Source organism: Tiliqua scincoides, chromosome 8 (genome assembly GCF_035046505.1).
Source record: "Tiliqua scincoides isolate rTilSci1 chromosome 8, rTilSci1.hap2, whole genome shotgun sequence".
NCBI lineage: Eukaryota > Metazoa > Chordata > Lepidosauria > Squamata > Scincidae > Tiliqua > Tiliqua scincoides.
Window position 1 is genome coordinate 59,421,531 of NC_089828.1, and position 23,016 is coordinate 59,444,546.

General features: G+C 51.6%; 1 protein-coding gene and 2 pseudogenes across 1 annotated transcript; 2 read left to right on the top strand and 1 right to left on the bottom strand.

Moving 5' to 3' along the window:
* The first annotated feature begins 4,816 nt into the window (after positions 1-4,816).
* PIMREG (PICALM interacting mitotic regulator) lies at positions 4,817-12,258 on the top strand. The gene is made up of 5 exons (XM_066636357.1): positions 4,817-4,879; positions 6,826-7,150; positions 7,646-7,957; positions 9,114-9,205; positions 11,926-12,258. Exons 2-5 carry the CDS (start codon positions 6,869-6,871, stop codon positions 12,083-12,085), a joined length of 846 nt encoding a protein of 281 aa, XP_066492454.1. The 5' UTR covers positions 4,817-4,879; positions 6,826-6,868; the 3' UTR covers positions 12,086-12,258.
* On the bottom strand, positions 11,721-11,837 carry LOC136659555 (5S ribosomal RNA; annotated as a pseudogene).
* A 7,403-nt stretch (positions 12,259-19,661) lies between the features above and the next one.
* On the top strand, positions 19,662-19,788 carry LOC136659629 (5S ribosomal RNA; annotated as a pseudogene).
* The last annotated feature ends 3,228 nt before the right edge of the window (positions 19,789-23,016 follow it).

Consider the following 23,016-nt stretch of genomic DNA (forward strand, 5'->3'; position numbering starts at 1 on the left):
GTATATAAATATTATTAATGATAATAACAGTTAACTAGTACCAAAATTGTGTGTGAAGAGAAGGTTCAGATCAACCTCTACATGTGTGCATGCAATTAGAAGTAACCAGGACAGCAAGGCCAGGATGAGGACTCAGGCACACTTTTTGGACAGTATCATCTGAACTACCACATGAGCGCATGATGCTGAAGGACACCTACGCCTGGATTGAGAGCCACTTCCCTTATTTCATGCATGTGGCTAAGCCAGGCTGGAAGGTAACACGTGCTTTGGCATGAAGGAAATGCTTGTTTGTGAAAAAGCACACGTGTGTGACACACAGAGGGGGCTCAGACTGCAATGCATGTGGCTCTCAGCTTCCTTCTTTCAAAGCAAATTTTGGCAGAGTTGCTGGGAATATTCCAGCACCCTGCAGGAAAGCTGCAGTGGAAATGGTTCCATTACATAAAACTTTCTGCAGAAATGAACAAGTACCGTGTTAACCTGTAGCTGGGGAATTGCATCAACGAATGCACTTGGTATGTTTTTTTTTTTAAATCCCTACGCACATAAAATAAGACATCAGGGCTCAGTTGTGTTCCTGATATGTTGTTTTCTATGTGCAGAGAATTTTTTCTTCATGGGGAAGCCATTAGCCACGCAGCTGCAGTCTGAAGTGGCCCAGTCCAGACACAGTTTTACTGTCTCCATCTGCTGATCATGTGAATTGAGCAAAAGGTCTCTGTGAGTTCCTTAGCCTTCACCTGCGTCTAGTAAAGAAAACCACAAAGGTTTCTCCTGTTCTGCATAGAACTTCATGTAGCACCATCTTTCCCTTCACTATATGTTTGTTTGGGAGATATCAGGGCTATTCATCCTGAAGCCAACCGCTGTCTGACATAAGAACATAAGAACAGCCCCACTGGATCAGGCCATAGGCCCATCTAGTCCAGCTTCCTGTATCTCACAGCGGCCCACCAAATGCCCCAGGGAGCACACCAGATAACAAGAGACCTCATCCTGGTGCTCTCCCCTACATCTGGCATTCTGACTTAACCCATTCCTAAAATCAGGAGGTTGCGCATACACATCATGGCTTGTACCCCATAATGGATTTTTCCTCCAGAAACTCGTCCAATCCCCTTTTAAAGGCGTCTAGGCTAGACGCCAGCACCACATCCTGTGGCAAGGAGTTCCACAGACCGACCACGCGCTGAGTAAAGAAATATTTTCTTTTGTCCTAACCCACCCAACACTCAATTTTAGTGGATGTCCCCTGGTTCTGGTATTATGTGAGAGTGTAAAGAGCATCTCCCTATCCACTCTGTCCATCCCCTGCATAATTTTGTATGTCTCAATCATGTCCCCCCTCAAGCGTCTCTTTTCTAGGCTGAAGAGGCCCAAACGCCGTAGCCTTTCCTCATAAGGAAGGTGCCCCAGCCCTGTAATCATCTTAGTCGCTCTCTTTTGCACCTTTTCCATTTCCACTATGTCTTTTTTGAGATGCGGCGACCAGAACTGGACACAATACTCCAGGTGTGGCCTTACCATAGATTTGTACAACGGCATTATAATACTAACCGTTTTGTTCTCAATACCCTTCCTAATGATCCCAAGCATAGAATTGGCCTTCTTCACTGCCGCCGCACATTGGGTCGACACTTTCATCGACCTGTCCACCACCACCCCAAGATCTCTCTCCTGATCTGTCACAGACAGCTCAGAACCCATCAGCCTATATCTAAAGTTTTGATTTTTTGCCCCAATGTGCATGACTTTACACTTACTGACATTGAAGCGCATCTGCCATTTTGCTGCCCATTCTGCCAGTCTGGAGAGATCCTTCTGGAGCTCCTCACAATCACTTCTGGTCTTTACCACTCGGAAAAGTTTGGTGTCGTCTGCAAACTTAGCCACTTCACTGCTCAACCCTGTCTCCAGGTCATTTATGAAGAGGTTGAAAAGCACCGGTCCCAGGACAGATCCTTGGGGCACACCGCTTTTCACCTCTCTCCATTGTGAAAATTGCCCATTGACACCCACTCTCTGCTTCCTGGCCTCCAACCAGTTCTCAATCCACGAGAGGACCTGTCCTCTAATTCCCTGACTGTGGAGTTTTTTCAGTAGCCTTTGGTGAGGGACCGTGTCAAACGCCTTCTGAAAGTCCAGATATATAATGTCCACGGGTTCTCCTGCATCCACATGCCTGTTGACCTTTTCAAAGAATTCTATAAGGTTCGTGAGGCAAGACTTACCCTTACAGAAGCCATGCTGACTCTCCCTCAGCAAGGCCTGTTCGTCTATGTGTTTTGAGATCCTATCTTTGATGAGGCATTCCACCATCTTACCCGGTATGGATGTTAGGCTGACCGGCCTATAGTTTCCCGGGTCCCCCCTCTTTCCCTTTTTAAAAATAGGCGTGACATTTGCTATCCTCCAATCTTCTGGCACCGTGGCCGTTTTGAGGGACAAGTTGCATACCTTAGTCAAGAGATCAGCAACTTCATTCTTCAATTCCTTAATAACCCTTGGGTGTATGCCATCAGGGCCCGGTGACTTATTGATCTTTAATTTATCAATGAGGTCTGAAACATCTTCTCTTTTAACCTCTATCTGACTTAACTCCTCGGTCAGGAGGGGCCGTTCGGGCAGCGGTATCTGCCCGAGGTCTTCTGCCGTGAAGACAGATGCAAAGAACTCATTTAATTTCTCTGCCATCTCTAAGTCTCCTTTTATCTCCCCTTTCCCTCCCTCACCATCCAGAGGGCCAACCGCTTCTCTGGCGGGTTTCCTGCTTCTAACATATTTGAAGAAGCTTTTATTATTCCCCTTAATGTTGCTGGCCATGCGTTCCTCATAGTCTCGCTTGGCCTCCCCTATCACCTTCTTACATTTCTTTTGCCACAGTTTATGTTCCTTTTTATTCTCTTCATTAGGGCAAGACTTCCATTTACGGAAGGAAGCTTCCTTGCCCTTCACAGCCTCTCTAACTTGGCTGGTTAGCCATGCGGGCACTCTCCTGGATTTAGTGGAACCCTTCTTTCTTTGCGGTATACACCTCTGCTGGGCCTCTATTACTGTTGTTTTAAGCAGCCTCCATGCACTCTGGAGAGACTGGACTCTTTTTACCCTCCCTTTCAACCTCCTTCTAACCAGCCTCCTCATTTGAGGGAAGACGGCCCACTGGACCAGGTGTTCAAGGTGGGCACTTTCTGGGCAAGAAAGATCCGCAGTTCTCAGCCTTTGAAGCCCCTGGTGGTTTCCTGCCTGCAGAGTGGGGTGGGGGCAGGCTGGTAGGGACCTTATGCAAGACAAGAGGCAAAATTAATGGTTGTGGCAGCAAACTTGCAGAAAGCAATCGTGTTTTGGGAGAAGTGTTTGTGTGCACTGCAGGTTAGATCACGATGGACCTTGAGTGCCTGCAGCCAGAGATGACAGAGTGTGCTGGCAGGGTGTTTCCCACCGTGCCACCTGTCTGGGGGGGGGGGGGAGAAGCTCTGGGGCTCTCCCTAGCAGGTTTCTTCTCCAATGACTGGTGCAAGAGAGGAATGGGGTGCAGTCCTCTGGAGGTTCAACTTACAGATGACTGTCTGTTGAAAAAGTGATACTGGATTCTGAGCAAGCATGCATAAGGTTGGGCTGTGAAAAGACATACACACACGGGGGGGGGGGAGAACTAGGGTGGAGCCTGAGGGATACCTGGGGGCTCTCTCAGGCCTGGAGCTAGGAGATCTGGTGCGCCACAGTGGGAAAGAGGCTGCTCTTATGTTCATTGCTGCAGGAAGAAAACAGCTCCCTGCAGGCCACTTTAATTGTGCAGTTCTGCAGCACACGGATGTTGTTTTCCCCTGGAAGCTTTGCTTAAACCCCCTGATTATAGACTCACCTGCTTGTAAAAGACTAACTTTACAAGGCAAAGCAGCTGCTGCTCCCAGTGGGACACTTGTCTAAACATTGCTTCCAATGAGCTCCATGGGACATAAGCTGAGGCGCGACAGAGGCCCAGAATGACGGTGCAGATCTTTGGGTTGGAGCACGTGAATTTGCAATAAAGGATGGCTTGTGTGACCACCAGAGCCTCCACTGTTCATTGTTGGTGGCTCTCACGTTAAGGAACTCTGGCCATCGTGGGGTGGGTGCGTGTGAGAAGCAGGAAACCCCACCCATGTGAGCATTTGTGCCGTGGCTGCTCATTTCTGGCACTGTGGGCCTGGATGTGAAATGGCCAGGGTGGTATCTGTGCAGATCAACGGGGGCAGGCCCTGCACACCTGGGCGCTGCCCTCTGCAGTCAGGTTCTCACTCCCTCTAGCTCAGTCCCCTCGACCCTGACTGGCAGCATCTTTCCCAGCCCTGCCTGGACGTGCAGCAGGGATCGAAGCCGGGCCGGCTGTGTGCCAAGCAGGGGCTCTGTCATTGAACCACAGCCTGTCCTTGCTGAGTCCTGGGGTTAAGTCCCAGTGGAAAGGAGAGGCACTCTGCATATGGTCAGAGGCCCTGGCCTCCTTCTAATTCCAGCATTAGCGCAAATAATTGCTGGCAGTGGAGCTCTCTGGCCCACCAAGGAAACCCAAGCGCCCGTGAGCATGTGCAGAGCGCCCCACGGTCCCTGCGGGGAGAAAAGCAACGGGATCCCCTTGCAAGGCACGTGGAAGCGGAGCAGGGCGCCCGGGACGCGGGGCTGGGGTGCGGGGAGGCGGCTCTGCTCCTGGGTCGCCTTTCAGGGTGCCCAAGACGAGGGCGCCTCTGAGCGCGAGCAGAGCGCCACCCACCCCAACCCGCGGCGGGCTCCCCGCCCCGCCCCGCCCCCCGCATTCCGCAGCCAGCGGCCAATCCGGGGGAGGCGCCTGGTTTGAAAATCCTGCCGGGACGAGGCGGGAGCGGCTGCTGGCGCGCCGGAGGTGAGTCCTGCGGGCTCGCGCCCCCGTTCCGCCCGCTGCCTTCCCCGGGCTTCGAGGGAGCTCGGCCCCTTCTTTCCGCGGCGCTGCTCCGGAGCCGGCGAGGCTCTCCAGCGCCCGGCCACTGCCGCTCCTGGGCTGCCCTCCCGGCGTGGAGTACAGAGCCCGGCAGGCTCCTGGCCGGCTCTTCCCTGAAGCAGAGCCGGGGCACGAGTGTGTCCTGCTGGGCCACATCCCTGCGTTAGCTGGCCGAGGAGGAGGATGGAGCCTGCCTTTCAACAGAAGGCCGTTCACGCAGCGGCTGGGTCTCTGCCCCCAAAGGGCCTGCAGTTTGGAAAGAGATGCAGAAGAGAAGCACCAGCCCTGGGAAGGGACTCTTGCAAAAGGGCCCCTAAGCCCAGTGAGCGTAGCAAAGGGGGTTTGCCTGTGGGATTCGACTGTGAGAGGTTTGGGGTTTAGATGCCTCCAAAGTCCAACCTCCTTTTCTGTCTCTTTCTTGCAGCGGCAGGAAATAACTTGGGGCGCAATCCTAACCCCTTATGTCGGAGCTTTCCAGCACTGACTTAAGGGCAATACAGCCCTCGGGGGAACAAACCTTCCCTTACTTTGAGGAGGCCTCTGCAAGTGACACCCAGTGCAGGATGCAGCATATTGGCACCACTATGGCAGTGCTGGAAAGCACTGGCATAAGGGGTTAGGATTGCGCCATTAACCAGACAACCAGCCCCCCCCCCCCCCATTCCTGGCACTGGCTAAGGAGAGCCGTTCCCAGCTTTGTGGAAGCGTTCCTTCCACCAATCAATCGTCTCTAACTCAGTGGTTCTCAAACTGTGGGTTAGGACCGCCACCCAATTTCTGGTGGGTTGTGAAACTGACAAGCTAATATAGCTGATGTGAGCCCCGTGGAAACTGAGGCAGGATAGCAGGTGTCCATTTGCTTTCGAGTAGGTGAATGTGCCTCAGTCCACTTTGAAGAACAGGCTGAGGGGAATACATCAACCCCAGAATGGGCCTCTGTGCGTTGCACTGGAGCCAAATAAACTCAAGAATCAAGTCCTGTCCCATCCCAGCTGACAAGGAAAATGTGTTGAGCCCTATAGAAAGCTAAACTGAACACATTCATGTTTACTCATGAGTATGCAAGCGTCTCAGCCCTTATCAAAGGCAAAGGGGGAATGCAACGCCAGCAGAATGGTCCTGATCTGATGAGCATGAAGCTCAAATGCTTCAGAAAGCCCCCCCCCCAATTATAAAAAGTGCCATTTTAAAAAGTGGATCCCAGAGCTAAAACGTTTGGGAACCACTGCTCTAACTGATGAACATGGACACTGAAGGGATAGCACATATGAGCTCGTCTTGCCCTCTTCATATGTGGTGCTGTTGGATGCCAGTGCTCAGTCACCAGTTGCAGGAGAGACCTTCTCTCCTGTGCAGCAGAGGAGAATCCTTCCTCCTCACTGATTGATCGCATCAGTCTCACCTTTGATTTCTTAAGTCAAGGTGACAACCTAGACGGGCACTTTTGTCGCCCTCCCTAGACTAGCATTTCAGCTCCCCTGGTGAAACCTGCATAAAACCTGGTTGTGGGACTTTCACTTGCTGCTGTTAGGTGATGCTGGTGACACCACAGAAGATGAGTGCCACAGTGCTCTATACCAGCCATTTTCAACCACTGCGCCGTGGCACGAGTGGTCCACAGGTGTGCCATAGGAATTTGGGGGAAGGTCATTTATTAGTAGGGCCAATGGGGATTGTAGGCCCCCATTGGCAGCATGGTGTGCCTTGTCAATTGTCAAAAACCTGATGGTGTGTCTTGACCATTTTAGTGCCTTGTCAGTGTGCCCTGAGATGGAAAAGGTTGAAAATCACTGCTCTATACCCTCTTCCCATTTCCTAGACCTGTGCCATTTTCTGAAATTATGGACCAGCAGCTTGTCTTGTTTGCAAAGGTTTTCTTCTAGAACATTGGGAGACTCCACCCTGGGGGAAGAGATGGCATCTGTGCTCCAAAGCATGGAGTCGGCTGTGGGCTGGAGGAGCCACAAGATACTGTCTGAGCTGGAGGACAGCCCCCTGCCGGACCGATTCAAGAAAAAGTCCTCCTGCAACTTGAGCACTCTCCGAATGTCCCTAAGAAAACGAATGCCCCTGAAGGAAGTGGAGATCAACTTTAACGAGAACCCAACCTGGGAGAGCTTGGAAGCCAAGGAGAAGAGCCAGAGCCTCCAGGCACTGACCAGAATGGCCACAAACGTCTTGGGCACGGTGTCGCAGGTATGGAAACTGCCACAAATTTTAGTTGCAATAAAGTGAGGCTTGTTGCCTGCGTGTTTTATGTTAAGCCTAGTGCAGGATATTTCATCACTTCATTATGCGTTGTCTGTGTCTCTAATGTGCAAAGAGCTCAGTCGTGCAGGAAGGTCTCCTGCGCATGCCCTGCTGGCACTCAGAATGCCTTTCAGAGTGTTCTTTAGCCTAATTTTGGCACCTCTTAAGCTCGGGTGCAGTCCCGAAGGCGTCTTTCCAGTCCCACAACCCATGTGGATCAGGGACAAGCTCGGTCACGCTTCCCTTAGCATGCCTGGCCTCAGAGAAGAGCCCCCAGTGTCAGCCACAGCTTGTGATGTCTGGTCTGAGTGCTTTTTACAAATTGTGAGTCATGGCTGAGTCCGATTTGGTGTAGTACTTGCCTGTTCCTTCCTGCAACGGGAGCTGTGGTGTTTTGAATGGGAATATAGTGTCTGAACCAGGGCCACTCCTGCCTTTCAGAAGATCCAGAAGAGCTGCCACGGCCCCACTCGCTCCCTGATGACCTCTCTCGCTTCCGTGGGCAACACTGGGTGCTCCACCAAAACCAAGGGCTCATCCCCTCGGACCCCTCGGCGGAAGAGCAAGAGGCTCACTGCTGCCTCGACCCCAGTGTCTGCCACCAAAATCCTGACTCCGTCTGGCCAAAGGTCTTCCACACAGCCTGGCTCCCACCGGTTCAAGAGAGAGGCCCTCCAGCTCCGGAGATCAAGGAGGGCCGCGGCCCTGAGAAGCCCCTATGGGTCTCCTGCTTCTGCTGGCCGCCAAAGGCAAGTGAGGCTTCTTGTTGTGTGCTGGGCTCCTTGGCCAGCAAGGGGTTAGCAGCAAAGTGTGGGGGAGGTGGCAGCCCCTTTCTTTGCACAGACAGGAAAGGCGCTTCAAGCTGGTCTGCCTGAGATGTGATGGGGACAGGAGCTCGTGGAATCAGTCATAAGTTTGTGCTCCTTCACGAAGGATGCTTGTGAGATCTGAGCGCTCAGGAGCTCTGTGCGTGGGGGAAAGTCCCAGGTTCAATTCTCAGCACCTCTGGCTGAAAGGTCTCCAGTAGCAGGGCTGGAAATGATCCCAGTCCACAGATGCACCACTGGTGGGATCCAGCAGGTTACCCATTTATAGGCCAGGCCATTTTGTTGGCAGGGCAACCCAGTCCGCTGACCATCCCTCAAGGCTGAGAATAAGCTGTTTGGTTGAAGGCCTTGCCCAGGCGGACTGGTTATGAGGGGAATCCTGCCAGAGCCACCAAGAGTCCCACCTCACCCTGTTTCCCGCAGTGACCAGTCAGAGGCTCCAGTAGGAAGCTCACACGTTTCCCCTGAAGGGCAACAGTCACCTTTCCCCCTGCCTCACTCGCAGCCTCCGGTATGTGGTGCCTCTGAGCACGGAAGTTCCAGCCATTGTTCCTGCCTTGCCTTGTGAGGCTTTTGGCTTCGCAGGCAGAACCTGAATCCTTCACATATAAGTCAGAGGAAGCTGCTGTCATGGTTGTGGGTTTGGGTGGTCCCTCTGTGCTGTGTCCAGCTTCCTTGTTCCCCTGATGGCCAGGCAGATGCCTCCAGGAAACTTGAAGTATGGAGGCAGTGGCCTTCTGCTGCCCCCTATTACCCCCGAATTCACAGGGCTGCTGCCTCTGAACCAGAAATTTGTGTGTTGCCTTTGTGACCAGCAGTCAGTGACAGGCTTCTTTCCCGTGAACGTGCCTTGGCCCCTTTCTGCACCAGTGGCTGTCATTACGTCTTGTGGCAGTGAGTTCCACAAGGGAGAAGGGAGTTCTCTCTTATATTGGATCAGGCCTGGTACCTTCTTCCTCGGAGACTGAACTGCAGCCTACGGAACTGAACAGGAGGCACAGAAAATGATGCTCTGACTGCTGTGCTCAACTCACAGGCTCCACCCCTCCGCCCCGCTTCTCTTCTCTTTCTCTTCCAGCCAGCTTGACTGCGATCTAGAGCTGGTTTCCACTGGCATCCGGCAGCTGAAGCGTCTCTCTCGGGCCTTCAATGACATCATAGTGCAAGAGGAGAGGTGAGTCCACAGCACGGGGGCCATTCTGCTGCCCAGGATGGGTTTTTGCCAGACCATGCCACTTGCTCCAGACTGCATGATGGTTGATCATGCAGATCACCAGATAAAGACCATGGTTGCAGTGTGTACAGGTCCCCACCTCGTGCAGGCCATGCGTCCTGCACATTCGATTGAGCAACATTGTCAGGGTCCGCCCAAGACCGGAGGTGGAAGGCCAGGTGCTGCCCCCTCACCTGACAACTTGCCAGCCTCTGCCCCTCCTACTCTTCAGGGCTCTGTCTTGGCACTCCTCCCCTCCACATTTCCTCTTCCTTTTCCCATCCATGGGGTGGAAGGAGAAGCAGGGGCAGTGGAAGCGAGGAGGAGGCCAGAGATAGGCAGCAGATTGGTAACAGGGTGCTTAAGGCTCCCGCTTCAGCTGGCCTCGTGGTTGGGCTGCCCCAAAAGTTGTATTTGAAAATAAATGTGGTGGTTGTGAGTTGCCACGACACTCTGTTGCTGTTTGGGGTGGGTCTTGTTTGTTCCTTTGCCCAAGTTGTGGGTGTCTTGAAAGACAAGCCAGAAGGGGGCGGCATGGCCTTTTCTCGGGGTCAAGGGCTGGTATCCCCAAGTCTTGGGGAGCAGGTTTCCTGGGCTGAGGTTGCCAGTCCAGAGGTGGAAGAGGACTATGGATGGAGCCTGGTCCTGGCAGTGGGGCCTACTGTCAGTGCCTGAGTTTAGGGCATTGGAAACCCTTCAGTGCCTGGAGGCAGCCCATGGCCAGCCAGGAGTCCAGCAGCACCCGAACAGGGCTCCAGTTGGCCAGTTGAAGCCCGTGGCTGTTAAGCTCTTGTAAAGTTTTCTCCTCCTGTTCTTCCCATCTGCCAGTGACATGACAGTTTCCCTCATTCGTAACTGAAGATAAAACCCACCCAGGTAATGTTGTTTGGTTTGTTCTTTGCTTGAATCCCTTTTTAACAAGCCACGTTTTGCCTGCATGGAGAAACTGGCTGCCTAACAGCAAGATGTGCATGTGAAATCTAAAAACCTTCTGATATTGTACTTCTCTTCTCCCCCCCCCCCCCGGGTTTCCCTGATGGCTCTTGCCAGAAATGATATTTGTGTGTCTGCAGGTGTCCCCGTAGTTGGGCTGAACGAAGTTCCTGGCTCTCAGGCAGAGCCCCTTCCATGCCTGACCGCAGTGGTGTGGCTAGAGGGAGTGCAAAGGGGGCTTTTTAAGTGGGGTGCAAATATTGTAAAAACTCGTCCTAGAGTTTTCTGCTGAGTTGTGAATTTGACGGTGTGTTAACAAATTGAACTCATTTGCCCAAACACACCACTAGCATCCTTCACAGAAGACGTGCTAACAGCATTCTGTTACTGACACAGGTGGCAATCCTGTGCATATTTACCTGGGAGTAAGTTCCACTGAACTCGGGGCCCAATCCTAAACCGGGCCAGCACGGGTGCTGAGCCCTAGTGCTGATGCTGGGTTCCCTAAATGTGCCATACAGCACATTTATAGCACTTGGTGAGGAGGAAGTGCCAGCACCGGGCCTAGTGCCGACAGGAAGCAGATGTGCAACCACCAGGCAGCAGGGTGGGGGGGAGGAACTGCAGCTGGAGGGGGGTGGGGTTGGCGGAGCTCTGCTGTGCTCTATCCTGAACTTCATGTCAGGTTGGAAGGCAAAATAGCCAGTGCAGACTTGAAAAGCCCCATTTCAGGGTTTGGGGTTTTCCCTGGGGGAAGGGGATGAAAATCCCCTTCCCCCCTTGAGGAGACCTCCAGCTGCTTCCCAACGCCTGCTGGATACAGTGGTAGCTGCTTTGGCACCGCTGCTCCAGGGCACCGGGAATCTCAGAACTGGACTGTCAGTCACCTTCTTCTGAGTAAGCAGGCATAGGACTGCACTACCATTCAGCTGGAGCTGCTTGAATATTTGTGAGTGTGCTGTGACATCACAGCAGCTCAGCCACTGGCCAGGGGGGGAGCAGTTGACAGAAAGCAGCCAGGATTAGTCCATTCCCACCTGCCTGCTCTTTTTGCAGAGGTTGAGGCACTCTGGCTATATTCTTCTTTTTCTTCACATGTTCTTCATCCACAGGTGAAACCAAACCCTCCAAGGAAGTTTATTGTTTTGTGGTGGGGACGGGACAACCTCTTGCTCCCCCAATTTTAGAACATTGAGTTCAAACCCAAGTGTGCACTGTGATATGGCAGCATCAGTGACCCTGCATTATCCTTGATTGTCATTTTGATTGCAGACAACATGGGGCAGGGATCTGTTGCTGCTGGTGTTAAGCCGCCGAGCACCACGTGGGTCGATGACTCCAAATGAAATGCCCTCGTTGTCCTTCCATTTGCTCTTCTTTGAATGATCCATGGACACTTCCCAGCTGCTCCATCAGGGGCTGTTCCCTAACTCTGTTGCCTATTAGATAGACTGGTCCTTAGGTATGGTGGGGCGGGGGGGGGGGCTGCCCTCTGTGTAGTACTGTTGGTTGGCAACCTTCAGTCTCGAAAGACTCTGGTATAAGCCTACAGCACCCAGTATTCCCAGGAGGTCTCCCATCCAAGTACTAACCAGGCCTGACCCTGCTTGGCTTCCGAGATCAGACGAGATCGGGCATGTGCAGGGTAACTGTTGCTGTCCTTGCCCAATCCCCTGATGAGCAGCTATCCTCTCTCCAGCCTCCCTCCTGGTCCTCCTCTGAACTCCCTCCTCTGTCTCTCTGTGCAGAGATCAAGCAATCACGAACTATTACCAAGTCATGGCGCGGAACATGCAGTCTGCTCGCCTGCGTTCTCGGAACCTCTCCAGATTTCTGCGCAAGAGGCAGGCGGCGCAGCTGCAGCGGACACTTGGTGGCTGGGCCAAGCACCACTTGAAGCAGTATTAACCTGTGAGCCAGTGAAGGATGGAGAGAGAGAGAGAGAGAGAGAGAGAGAGAGTGTGTGTGTGTGTGTGTGTGTGTATGAGAGAGAGAGAGTGTGTGTGTGCGTGTGTGTGTATCCACATTTAACTGACTACTCTGAATAATCTCATGTTTTAGGAAATAAAAACAAAACTAAAGTCCCATGGAAACCATCTTAATTTGTCTTAAGGAGGCTTCTTTCTGCATGTCAGTTTTATGGAGGACACAGATGGCCTGGAGTAGGTTGAGAGGAGGGCAACCAGGTTGGTGTGAGGGGTCTGGAAACAGAATCCCCTGAAGAGCAGTTGCAGGAGTCAGGTATGTCTTGCCTGGAGAGGAAGAGGTGAAATCCTGAGAGCTGTCTTTGAGTATCTGAAGGGCTGCCACATTGGGGGGGGGGGGGTTTCCACTCTATGGCTCCTGAGGCCAAGAACAGAAGCAATGGCTTGAACACAGGAAAGCAGGCAGCATTTCCTAATGGTCAGAGTGATCCTGCGCTAACAGCCTGCCTCATGCAGTTGTGGGCTCTCCCTTGGAGGTTTCCAGAAGTTGGCACTGGGAGGTGTTCTGGAAACGAGAGAAGAGGTCAAACTGACAAGTGATTTATGCATCATGTGAAGATGTTCTTCTCGTTGGTCTGTCCTGAAACTCCTGGTGTAGATGGCCTGATCCAGCAGGGTCCTTCTGATGCTTACACTGTGCCCTGGAGTTACCAAAGCCTCCCTTTAGGAAGAATCCACTGTTGGCCAAACTAGTTCTGAAAGTGACCTACTTCAGGGCACACTCTGGTTGTCCAAAAGAGCCACTGCTGTTTTTAGCAAGTATTTCCTGCTTTTGTCTCTGGACCTCGTGCCCTGTGAGAATCTTCCGTTGTCTGACAAGAGTCCTCCTTGGCTTGATCAGAAAGGAAGTAGTGTGGTTTTTCTAGAAATGAGCCACTTCCTCCTGGGTGGCCTTGGATCCTGCGTCCACACAGGGGGGTGCCACCCAACAATGACAGGCCATAATTCCCCCCCCCCCCCGTATTAAATGTGGTTAGGTGCCAGACATGATAAGTAGCAAAGATTTCCTGATCAGGTTCAAACAGAGTTGCTTCTGTTTCTGTGGTTTTTTACTGCAAGGAACTGAACACTAAGGGGTTTTTGCTGAGCAAAGGAAAGTGTGTTATGCAAACGACCTCTGGCCCTGATCTCTTCATTTGTCACTCTTGTTAGCTGTGATGTGGGGCAGTAAATGTTCTACTTCTGTATTTTTCCCCCATCTGAAAATGCAGTTTCAGGACCTAATTAGTCCCGGAGTTTAATGAATCCTATGTGTGTCAAATGAGGCCGTTTCAAAGTTGTCATGAACTTCCCCATGTGACTCTCTCTCCTCTCCTGTTCCACCCATATGAATTCATGAGGGACCCCCAACCTCAAGAACCCACTTGCTGGTCTTTTCCCTCCAACCTCCAGCACCAGTGGAAGGTAAGAACATGCCCTCTACACAAAGGGTGGATCAGGGGCATTCCTGCAGGGGGGGTAAACACTAAGGACGCAATCCTAACCAACTTTCCAGCACCAAAATAAGGGCAATGCAGCTCTGTGATGAGGGAAGAAACATTCCTTTACCTTGAGGAGGCCTCCATGACTGCCACCCAACTGCAGAATGCATTGGCACAACTCTGTCAACTGGGACAACTGGGAAAATTGTTAGGTTTTGAGCCTAAATTTTGCAGGCTCTTAATTACCAGTGTAACGCGGCCCCTCCCCCTCGCCTTCAGAGTCAGTCGCAGCTGCGAAAGCTGCTCAAGAGGTCTTGCACTTAAACGCAAGTTCACACTTAAAATAACTGCAAGTGCACTCCTTCCGGCAGGATGTGCAGGTGACTACAGGCACCTGTGTCCCTGTGTGATGCAAAGTGTGATCAGTCTGGTTATGCACACTTCAGCTCAGTTGCAGTGAGACGGCAGGACTGGGCAGTTACGCCAAGTGGAAAAGGGGCTTTGAGGAGGGATTTGCAGGAAGTAAATGAGGGGTCTGTGAAGCTCCAGGCAGGAAGGCCTCTGAGGCAGCAGGAGACCTGCAGAGAGTGCAGCTCTTAGTCTGGTTTTAAGCACCCGCATTCCTCAGCAATGCTTGACTTGAGATACCGAAGGATTGTGTGTTGAACCATCTGCAGTCATGCAATAGGATTTGTCATGCTTAGGGCTGGCCTGTTCATGGGGCCAGCTGAGCTGGTTGCCTGAGGCAGCAGATTTCTTCTGCTCACCCGCCTTCCTTGCCGCTTTTCCTCCTCTCACCCCCTGGATTGGAAAATGAAGGCGGCAGCCTGGAGCATTGGAGCCATTCTCCTCCCCCCCTTTTCCAAGCCAGAGGGTGGGAGGAGCAGGTAATGGGGGGGCAGCGTTTGGCATGTTGCCTCTGGTGATTGCAAGCCTTTGATCAGCCCTGGCCACATGAGGCAGCCTCCATAAAAGCTGCATGGGCACAATTACCTCAGTGTTCATTAGCTGAATCCCAGACCTGAACTAGAAAAGGCCTCCAAGTGGAGCTGGCAGAAACCCACTCTTAGAAGAAGTTGAAGGAGTTTTGGGGGAGATACCTCCAAAGCCCTGGAGAGTCTGTGCTGGCAGGAGCTGAGCCTTCCCAGCAGGAGTGGCCGTGGAGCTCACCTTCCAAGTGGCTGCCCTTCTTTCCTGCGAAGGCCACCCACACCCTGGCCTTCAACGGAGCAGCAGTAAGGTGTGTTTTCCTGCTCCAGTTGCTGGAAAACGGAACCGCGTTCTGATTTCACTTTAGGCTGGTGCAGCTCCAGGTGCCAGCAGGGAGAGGCCTGGTTTACGACAAAAGGCTGGGCCTTATCAGGCTGGGCCTTATCGCAGCTTTGGTGCAATAAATCATATTGGTGTCAGCTTCCTGAAACTTCTCGTCAAAGGCGGCCTTGCCTGAGTGCGGGGAAAAGAAGGCTCCTGTCATCAGTCCGTCATGACACGGCTTAACTTCCTCTTTCTCTCAACAAAAGGGAATGGCTCCTCATGGCTTCCTTCCATCTTTTTAAGAAAACCACCCCCGAGAAAGTTCCAGCACGTTGCTCTTCTTTGCAGACCTTGTTGCTGGGATAGCGGCTTACTCAGGATTCCACCCTCACATATGGGCGGAATAAAGTATCTTTCATTAGCAGTGATAAACGTGATTCCAGGTGAATCCACCTGAAAGCACCCCATGTGCACACCCTCTCCATGGTGTGAGGTTGGGGCTTTATCCAGTGCAGGAGGAGACAGGCAACCAGTCTCTGCACAAATGAAGCAAGCACAAAATGACCTGGAGGAACAGCTGGCCCCGGGACCAGCCTGTGAAATGTGACTGGCAGCTGCTGCTGTCTCCTGGTTGAGGAACACAGCCCTTTACTTGAGCTGTGATGTCCATGCACTTTATTGGTCTATTGGTCCTGCAATTCAACTACAGATTAGATAAATACCATTTAAGTTTGGGTAAGAATTGCGGGGACTGACTATTATCAAAAAATACAATGTCCTCACCTAAACCGAACTGACCTTGTCATCACTGTGACTGACACTGGACCATTTCCATCAGGAGGGGAGCCCATCTTTGACCTTCCTGTACCCCAGAAGGGCAAGCAGGGTCACTCAGCCACTTCCCAGCTTAGTTGTCTGCTGGATGTCACCTCTGAAGACTCTTTTCCAGACTGCTCCCTGGCAGACAGGAATGGGGGGGCTCTGCAATCGCAGATCACCGCAGACCGGCAAAGGGGTTTCTGGAACAGGAAGCATCCTGTGGACAACAGCTTTACATGGAGTCATCTTAGGACCAGGAAGCCCAAAGAGGGCCTCAGTGTGACTTCTGCTAATCTTTTCATCGGTCACTGATGTGGTCAAGAGGGGGAAGCTGTGAGAGGAACCACTGCATGCTAAGAGCAACGAGAGGTCTTTGGTTTAAAAAGATGTGGGAAATGTCAATACAGTCTCTTCTTTGACCACTCTGTGTCCAAGGCAGCTCCTCTGCAATCAGACAGGTCACAGGCAGATCACAGTGACCTTTTGATGCAGGCACACCTCCCATGAGACTGTGGACATGGCTTTGGGGGGCTGCGTGGTAACTAGGATACTATTCCCAATAGTGACGTCTTCACCACTGTAAGGACAGAGCTTGATGCTGAGCCAGGGTGACCAGATACAGTGGAGGACAAAAGGCCTACACCTTTTTCCATTGTATAGCAGAGGGCATTTGGGCTGGTGGAGCTCTTTAAACCCTTCCATGTAGAGCCAAAATTCCTTCTTCTATACAATGGATAAAGGTGTAGGCCCTTTGTCCTCCACTGTATCTGGTCAACCTGTGCTGAGCTGACCAGCGCTGCTGTTGCTCCTTCTACATGGCAGGGGTGGAAGAGGAAAGGAGCTGAGGCCTGGGAGGGTGAGTCAGGCTGTGACTTGTCCGCGGGACCACAGGTGCCTTGGTGGAGGAAGCACTCAGTGGAGATGGTGGCCTTGCCTGCTGCCTCCTCTCCCAAAGCATTTCCTGGCAGCTGCTGTCATTGGCACAGAAAATTTGGGGCAGAACTTGCAGTGCCCATTGGCTAAAAGCAGGGCACAGATAGCTGCGCTTTTCTGCGCCACATTTTGGAATGGTTTTATGGATGCTCACCTTTTTCTTTTTATATAATCGTGCAAAAATCACACCCAGGACAGCGTGTGTTGCAATGAAACAGGATGGTAGGTGTCGGGGACACTCCTGGACTTGCAGGGGACTTCCTGAATGAGCCAGCCCAGCTCAGCCTCCTGGTTCTTATCACTTGAATGAATAGTCTGGGTAGAACATGGGTCATGCTTCTGGTGATTAATCCTGTTTCTGAGATGCAAGACAGCCAAGTGCTTCATGCGCAGCGCTTGCTCAGGGCCAGGGTCACCTGGAATCTTGGGTGTCGCTGGGTGACTTTTACACTGTTTGCTTTGCTGTGGCCAAATATTAACACAATTCTTCCTTTTCATCACTTATATTTTGCTTTCCCCTCGTTATCTATTTAGTCATGCCAATAAAGATTGAACATTGACAGTGAGGATGCCTTTACTGAGCTGGGCAAACATCTTCCTTAGGGCTCTTAGGTAAATGTATGCAAATTAAGCAGTGGGATAGAAAACAATCTCTGATAAAGCGTATTTTAGAGTGCTGGGCTCTGCATGTTTGCTCAGGCGTTAGTTTCACTGTGTTCAGTAGGACTTACTCCCAGGTGAATTTGCTTGTAGCTTTGATCTCGCATGAGCTCTACATTGTCTCGTAGGCAGCCCTTGAGAAAGAAGACAACCCTGATGTTAACACATGCCCCACGCAAATTTCTCAGTTTGCCTCCAGCTGAGCCTGAACTCATGTTGTGTTGGAAGAAAGTTTCAGAGGCAGCACCTGAGCACTCCAGCTGGAGAACAACCCCTGGACTGCCACTCTCACTCAGTGACCCCCTCCCCCCGGGTGTGGCCTAAAACAAGGGCTGCAAAATTCCTTTGGTGAATCAGTCAACTGAAGCCTTCTGCCATTTACTCATTCTTCAATTGAGAAGGGCACATTTTCATCGACTGAGTTGTTCATCCTTGTTTCCTGAAGATGTTTTGCTTCTGGGGTGATGTGGCAACCAGGAATGGAAAACAAATATTTAAAGGTCAAACAGACATTGCTTAGGAACATACCCAGGGCTGGCCCATCATGAGGCCAACTGAAGCAGTTGCCTTGGGCAGCAGATTGGTGTGGGGGTCACCCATTTCTATCCACCTCCTTGCATCCACTTCTCTTCCACATACTCCTTGGGCTGGAAAAAGAGGAGGGGGGAATGTGGAAGGTAGGAGACTTCTGAGCTAAGATGTTGGAGAGTGGGAAGAACAGAGGCTGGCTTGTCTTCAGGTAAGGGGGCAGCTTCTGGCCTACCGCCTCAGGGAGCAGCAGGCCTTGGGCTGGCCCTGCTTACAGTGAGCACATCCAACCCAGTCTTGTCCACTCTGACCAGAAGTGGCATTCTAAGCTTGCTCCTGGCTGCCCTTCCCCAGCTAAAGGTGCTGGGGGTTTGACCGAGGTGTGCCTGTGTGCAAAGGTTGTGCACTGCCACCAGAGTCTGGCCTCTCCCCCACTGCAGCATCCCTCCATTCCACAGAGGTCTCTTCATGGTTCAGTCAGTATCACAACAGAGCCTCTATGAAGGTTTGGGAAACACGGGTAGTGATTGACGTCTGCTCTGATGCAACGTGGGAAGAAGGGCATTGGCTAATCCCCTGCTGTCACCCCAACAAGGCCAGCACATCCATGATGCCAATGGAGATGTGGGCCCACCCCCCACCTCTGCTCCTCCTACCACTCCCTGAATTGGGAAAGGAAGAGAGGGAGGGAATCATGAATTTGCGCTGGAGGGAGATCTACAATATTGTTCCCTGCCAAGGCAGGCAACCTGCACCTACAGTGGCCGCTTTGAGGAAGTGGAGAGGAGGCAAGAACAGTGGGCTAGTGCAGGGGTCTCCAAACCTTTTGGCCAGAGGGCCACATCAAATGTCTGGCACGGTTTTGAAGGACGGAAAAAAAATTTAAATACAAAATTTATATAAATAAATTAGAGATGGAACTTAGATGTGTGAATAAATGAATGAATGGGCTGTTTGTATCTGGCCACGGACCAGATAGAGGCTTGCCGCAGGCCACATCTGGCCCCCGGGCCGGGGTTTGGAGTCCCCTGGGCTAGTGTATCTGACTATCTTCTCTGCCACGTTTCCTCTTTCACTCAGTGCCCTTCTTCTTTTTCCATTCCAGGGAGCAGGGAGAACAGAGAGGAGGCGCATCACCGAGAAAGAAGCGCATAATTTGGGGAGCTGCCTCAGGTGCTGGGTCCTCTTGGGGTGTCCCTGATCCCTGGTGGTCCTTCAAATTCCTCCCTTCCTGCCCCAGGTGAAGAAAAATTGGGAGGGGAAATAATGCCCACCTAATTTTCAAAGTGAACATAACAAACAAAATGCCAATGTTGTGTTTCCTGTTGTGATTTGTGCGCATTTGATCACTGCCCTCATTTTCAGATGTGACTTTCTTTGTTTCGTATTACTCTGAAATTTGTGTCATGTACACTTTCCTCACGGGTTGTGTCCTGGGATCGATACAAGTTCAAACAGCCCTACCTTTGCAGAGGGAAATTCTGGGGAGCAAATGCTTTCTGGAGGCCAGCAGGAAAGAGAAACTGACCGGCTTGGAAAACAGGGAGCTGCCCCAGTGCTTGTGTTGAGTGACAGTGTGGTGAGTTAGAAGAATAAATATTTTCCTGGGCGAGGGAGAAAACTCTGTGTACAAATGGGAGGTTCTGGACCGTGACTTCTGCTGTGAGTCGCCACACCTCTGAGAAAGGCCCGTTTCCTTGTTCTCTGAAAACCCCCGCTGCAAATGGTGGTTTTGGCCAGTTTGGAGCTTTGAAGACAAAGGGTGGGAAGCGGCCCGGCTGAGAGAGACTTTCCCTTCCTGCCTCTTGAGCTCTATGGAGAGGAGAGGCATCTTTGCAAAGGAGGTCAGAAACTGGTCTGGATCCATTTTGTTTTTTTAAATGTTCCCTCAGCATTACTCAACTGTTACCCTGCACATGCCCGATCTCGTCTGATCTTGGAAGCTAAGCAGGGTCAGGCCTGGTTAGTACTTGGTTGGGAGACCGCCTGGGAATACCAGGTGCTGTAGGCTTATACCATAGTCTTTTGAGACTGAAGGTTGCCAACCATCTCCCTATACTGAACACTATCTCTCAATCCTGCCTGATCTTGGAAGCTAAGCAGGGTCAGGCCTGGTTAGTACTTGGATGGGAGACCGCCTGGGAATACCAGGTGCTGTAGGCTTAGACCATGATCTCGGAAGCTAAGCAGGGTAAGGCATGGTTAGCACTTGGATGGTAGACTGCCTGGGAATACCGGGTGCTGTAGGCTTATACCATGATCTCGGAAGCTAAGCAGGGTCAGGCCTGGTTAGCATTTGGATGGGAGACCGCCTGGGAATACCGGGTGCTGTAGGCTTATACCATCGTCTTTCGAGACTGAAGGTTGCCAACCAACCTCAGCAGAGCTCCATGGAATGTCTTCTTACTTGAGAGACTGCCTGGCATCCTTCCAGCCTTCCTGGGAATGCCAGGTGGAAATCCTTTGGTGAAGTGCTGTGAGGAAATCAGGATGTGAGATGTGAGTCTGCTTGGCTCTCAGTTTGCCCTAAGGCTACATCTGGCCAGCAGCTCAGAGTTTTGGAAAAGAGCTAACAGTGGGGTTCCCAGACACAAAGGAGGACAGGGTGCCTCCACATTTAACCATTGTATGTTGGCAACCTTCAGTCTCGAAAGACTATGGTGTCGCGCTCTGAATTATATAGAAGAGGGAATTGTATAGAACTGGGAATTTTGGCAGGTGCAGCTCAACATGGAAGGGTTTGACAAGTTGCCATTTCTATACCATGGTTAGAGATATAGGCACTCTGTCCCCTTTGTATCTGGTAACCCTAGCTAACAACTGCAAATAGTTCAGGCTGTGTTCTTTAATGGGAGATAGCCATGGAACAATGGCATAGCTAGGTCTCTGGCACCTGGGGGCACATAAATTTTTGGCACTCCCCCATTTCCCCCATACACACACACAGGCCTCAGAAAGCCTTCTGGGGGCCACTGAAAGGCACTTCTGGTTTTTCACAGAAAAACTTCCAGAGAAGCTGTGTGCAGCCTCCCCAGGCATTAGAAGGCTTCAGAAAGGAGTCCTGCTTGTTATCTGCCCCTGGGGGTGCAGGGTGACACCCTTTGTGGTACGCAGGGCAATGCACACCCTGCCCGCCTAGCTATGCCACTGCCCTAGAAGGTGACCTGTGGTTTACAGTGTAAGGTGACCTGTTCCTACCACACTTCAGCCCTCAATCAGTGCTCAGTCTGAATATCTGTCATTAAAGCCATATGCTGTCAATGCTGAGTCTCCAAAGGCAGTCAATCTGCGCTCCCCCCCCCCCGGCGCCTCTCCTCCTGTGACTATATGCTCAGTGGGCTGGTGCACTGTTGACGCTCCTTTATTGCATGCATGTTTGAAGACCTGTAAATCTCTGTGTTGAAGGGAAGGCAGTTTAGCGGCTCATTTCCTCCTCAGAGTGGAGACTGACACGTTGGCATGTCAAGGCAGAGCCCCCAGTCTCAGAACAGGGAGGCTGAACTTGGGATAATGTGGTGCTGGCTGAGTGCGCTTATTTTATTATGATGCTCCTTGAAAAGTGTCTACCTGCATTTCCTGCAGTACAAAATAACCTTATAGCAAGTGAAACAGCAAGGCCCAGTGAATAAGAAAAATGACGTGCAACCCGGACAATGCAGGAAACAGCTGAGCTGCCAACAGAACGTCTGCTGTGGGAAAAACACAGGTGAGAGCCGAGGTTGCGCAGTGGCCAAGAGACTGAGCAACAAGGCCGGACTGCCCTGCTTTGAATCTCACCACTGCCATAAAGTCGCTCAGTGGCCTGAAGCAAGGCACTCTTTCTCTCAGCCTTCTCATCTGCTGAATGGGAATAATAAGACTAATTTACCTTGCAGGATGGTTGAAAGCTTGTATAATAATACAGGTGAAGTGTTTTGAACACCCAAAAAGCTCTATGCAAACACTCTGCATTCTTCTGAGTGGTTATGTTCAGACCCACAAAGGCAGACAGTCTGGTAACCATCGTTCCCTTGAGGTTGTGCAGCCACACAGCTCAGAACTCAGCCCAGACAAGATCTGCACGTTCCTGGAACGCCGGTGGTGAGAATGTGTGATGTCGTTGCTGTGCATCAGCGTGCCGCACAGCTGGTGCAGTGGTCTCCTTGGGGGAATCTCGCTTGTGGCCCCTTTCTGGTCAACCCAGTCGGCTTTTAGAGATGACTGGAAGAGGAAGTCTCAGGCTGCTGCTGCAGGCGAGGGTCACATCTGAAGGTCATTCCTTTTAAAGTGCCTGATCTGTATCTACTGAAGAGCATTAGCACAGGTTTTTGGGGTGTGTTTGTGTGTTTTGGTGACAGTGACTGGCAGAAATAGGCTCCGGCTGCCTTCCTGGGTTGCTGGGCCAAGTGGGACTTGCTCTGGAGTGCAAATGCCCAGGCCTGAGCAGTGGAGCAGGAGCCCTTTTGGAAGTGCTGTTCTACCAATCAGTGCTGAACAGTCGAGACCTGAAGCAGCCAGGAGGGCAGGAGGACAAATGCAGAGCCCAGAACAGCCTCCAGTGTTTGAAAAGCGCGCACCACATTTTGCATTTTAATTCAACAAATTTTCTAAACAATTTTTGAAAATTAGTTGAATTAAAATGCAAAATGTGATCCTTTGTGTTTTTATTCACAAGTGCAAATCCTTAACCCTCAGTATCAGGTTTAATATCACCACACTGCAGTCTTCAATGCAAAAACAACAAATGATTCAATTATATCACTTAGGAATACAACAAAATCAAGCAGCTCTATTTGTACGGTCAATCGGAGGGGCACAACATTTGCCCTTCAATACACCCCCAAAACAGAATGCGTTTTTGGTGGCCCAGCAAGTGCTGTGGCTCCTCTTCTTGTGTTGTGAGCCTCCCCATTGTTGCCTCAATGTGGACTGTTGTGCAACAGGGACAGCATTTTCACTGCCAGTGTGTCACAAGAGTGACCTTTCAGCACCAGGAAGTCGGCACTTTCAAGCTGCTCCAGGAAAAAACAGCAAATATTCGCCTTGTCCCAAGTCCTTTTTTCCCCTGCTCTCAGTCCCGCGAAGGACTCACCCACTTCTCTGCTCTGCTTTGAGGCTATAAAAGCCCCGGGCACCTGACCAGTGCCCAGGTCCACCTCCAGGAGCAGAGCAGGTGAGGCTTCTTGGCTCTTGTGTTCAGCAGTGATGGGGGGGTGAACCTGCCCTTGGGAAGCAGATCCACTGTGGCTGCCTTGCCTTT

Excerpts from the sequence above, each read along its gene's own strand:
- PIMREG (XM_066636357.1), top strand. The coding sequence starts at position 6,869 with ATGGCATCTGTGCTCCAAAGCATGGAGTCGGCTGTGGGCTGGAGGAGC. Across the intron at positions 7,151-7,645 it reads TCTTGGGCACGGTGTCGCAG|AAGATCCAGAAGAGCTGCCA; the intron begins GTATGGAAACTG and ends CCTGCCTTTCAG. Across the intron at positions 9,206-11,925 it reads ATCATAGTGCAAGAGGAGAG|AGATCAAGCAATCACGAACT; the intron begins GTGAGTCCACAG and ends CTCTCTGTGCAG.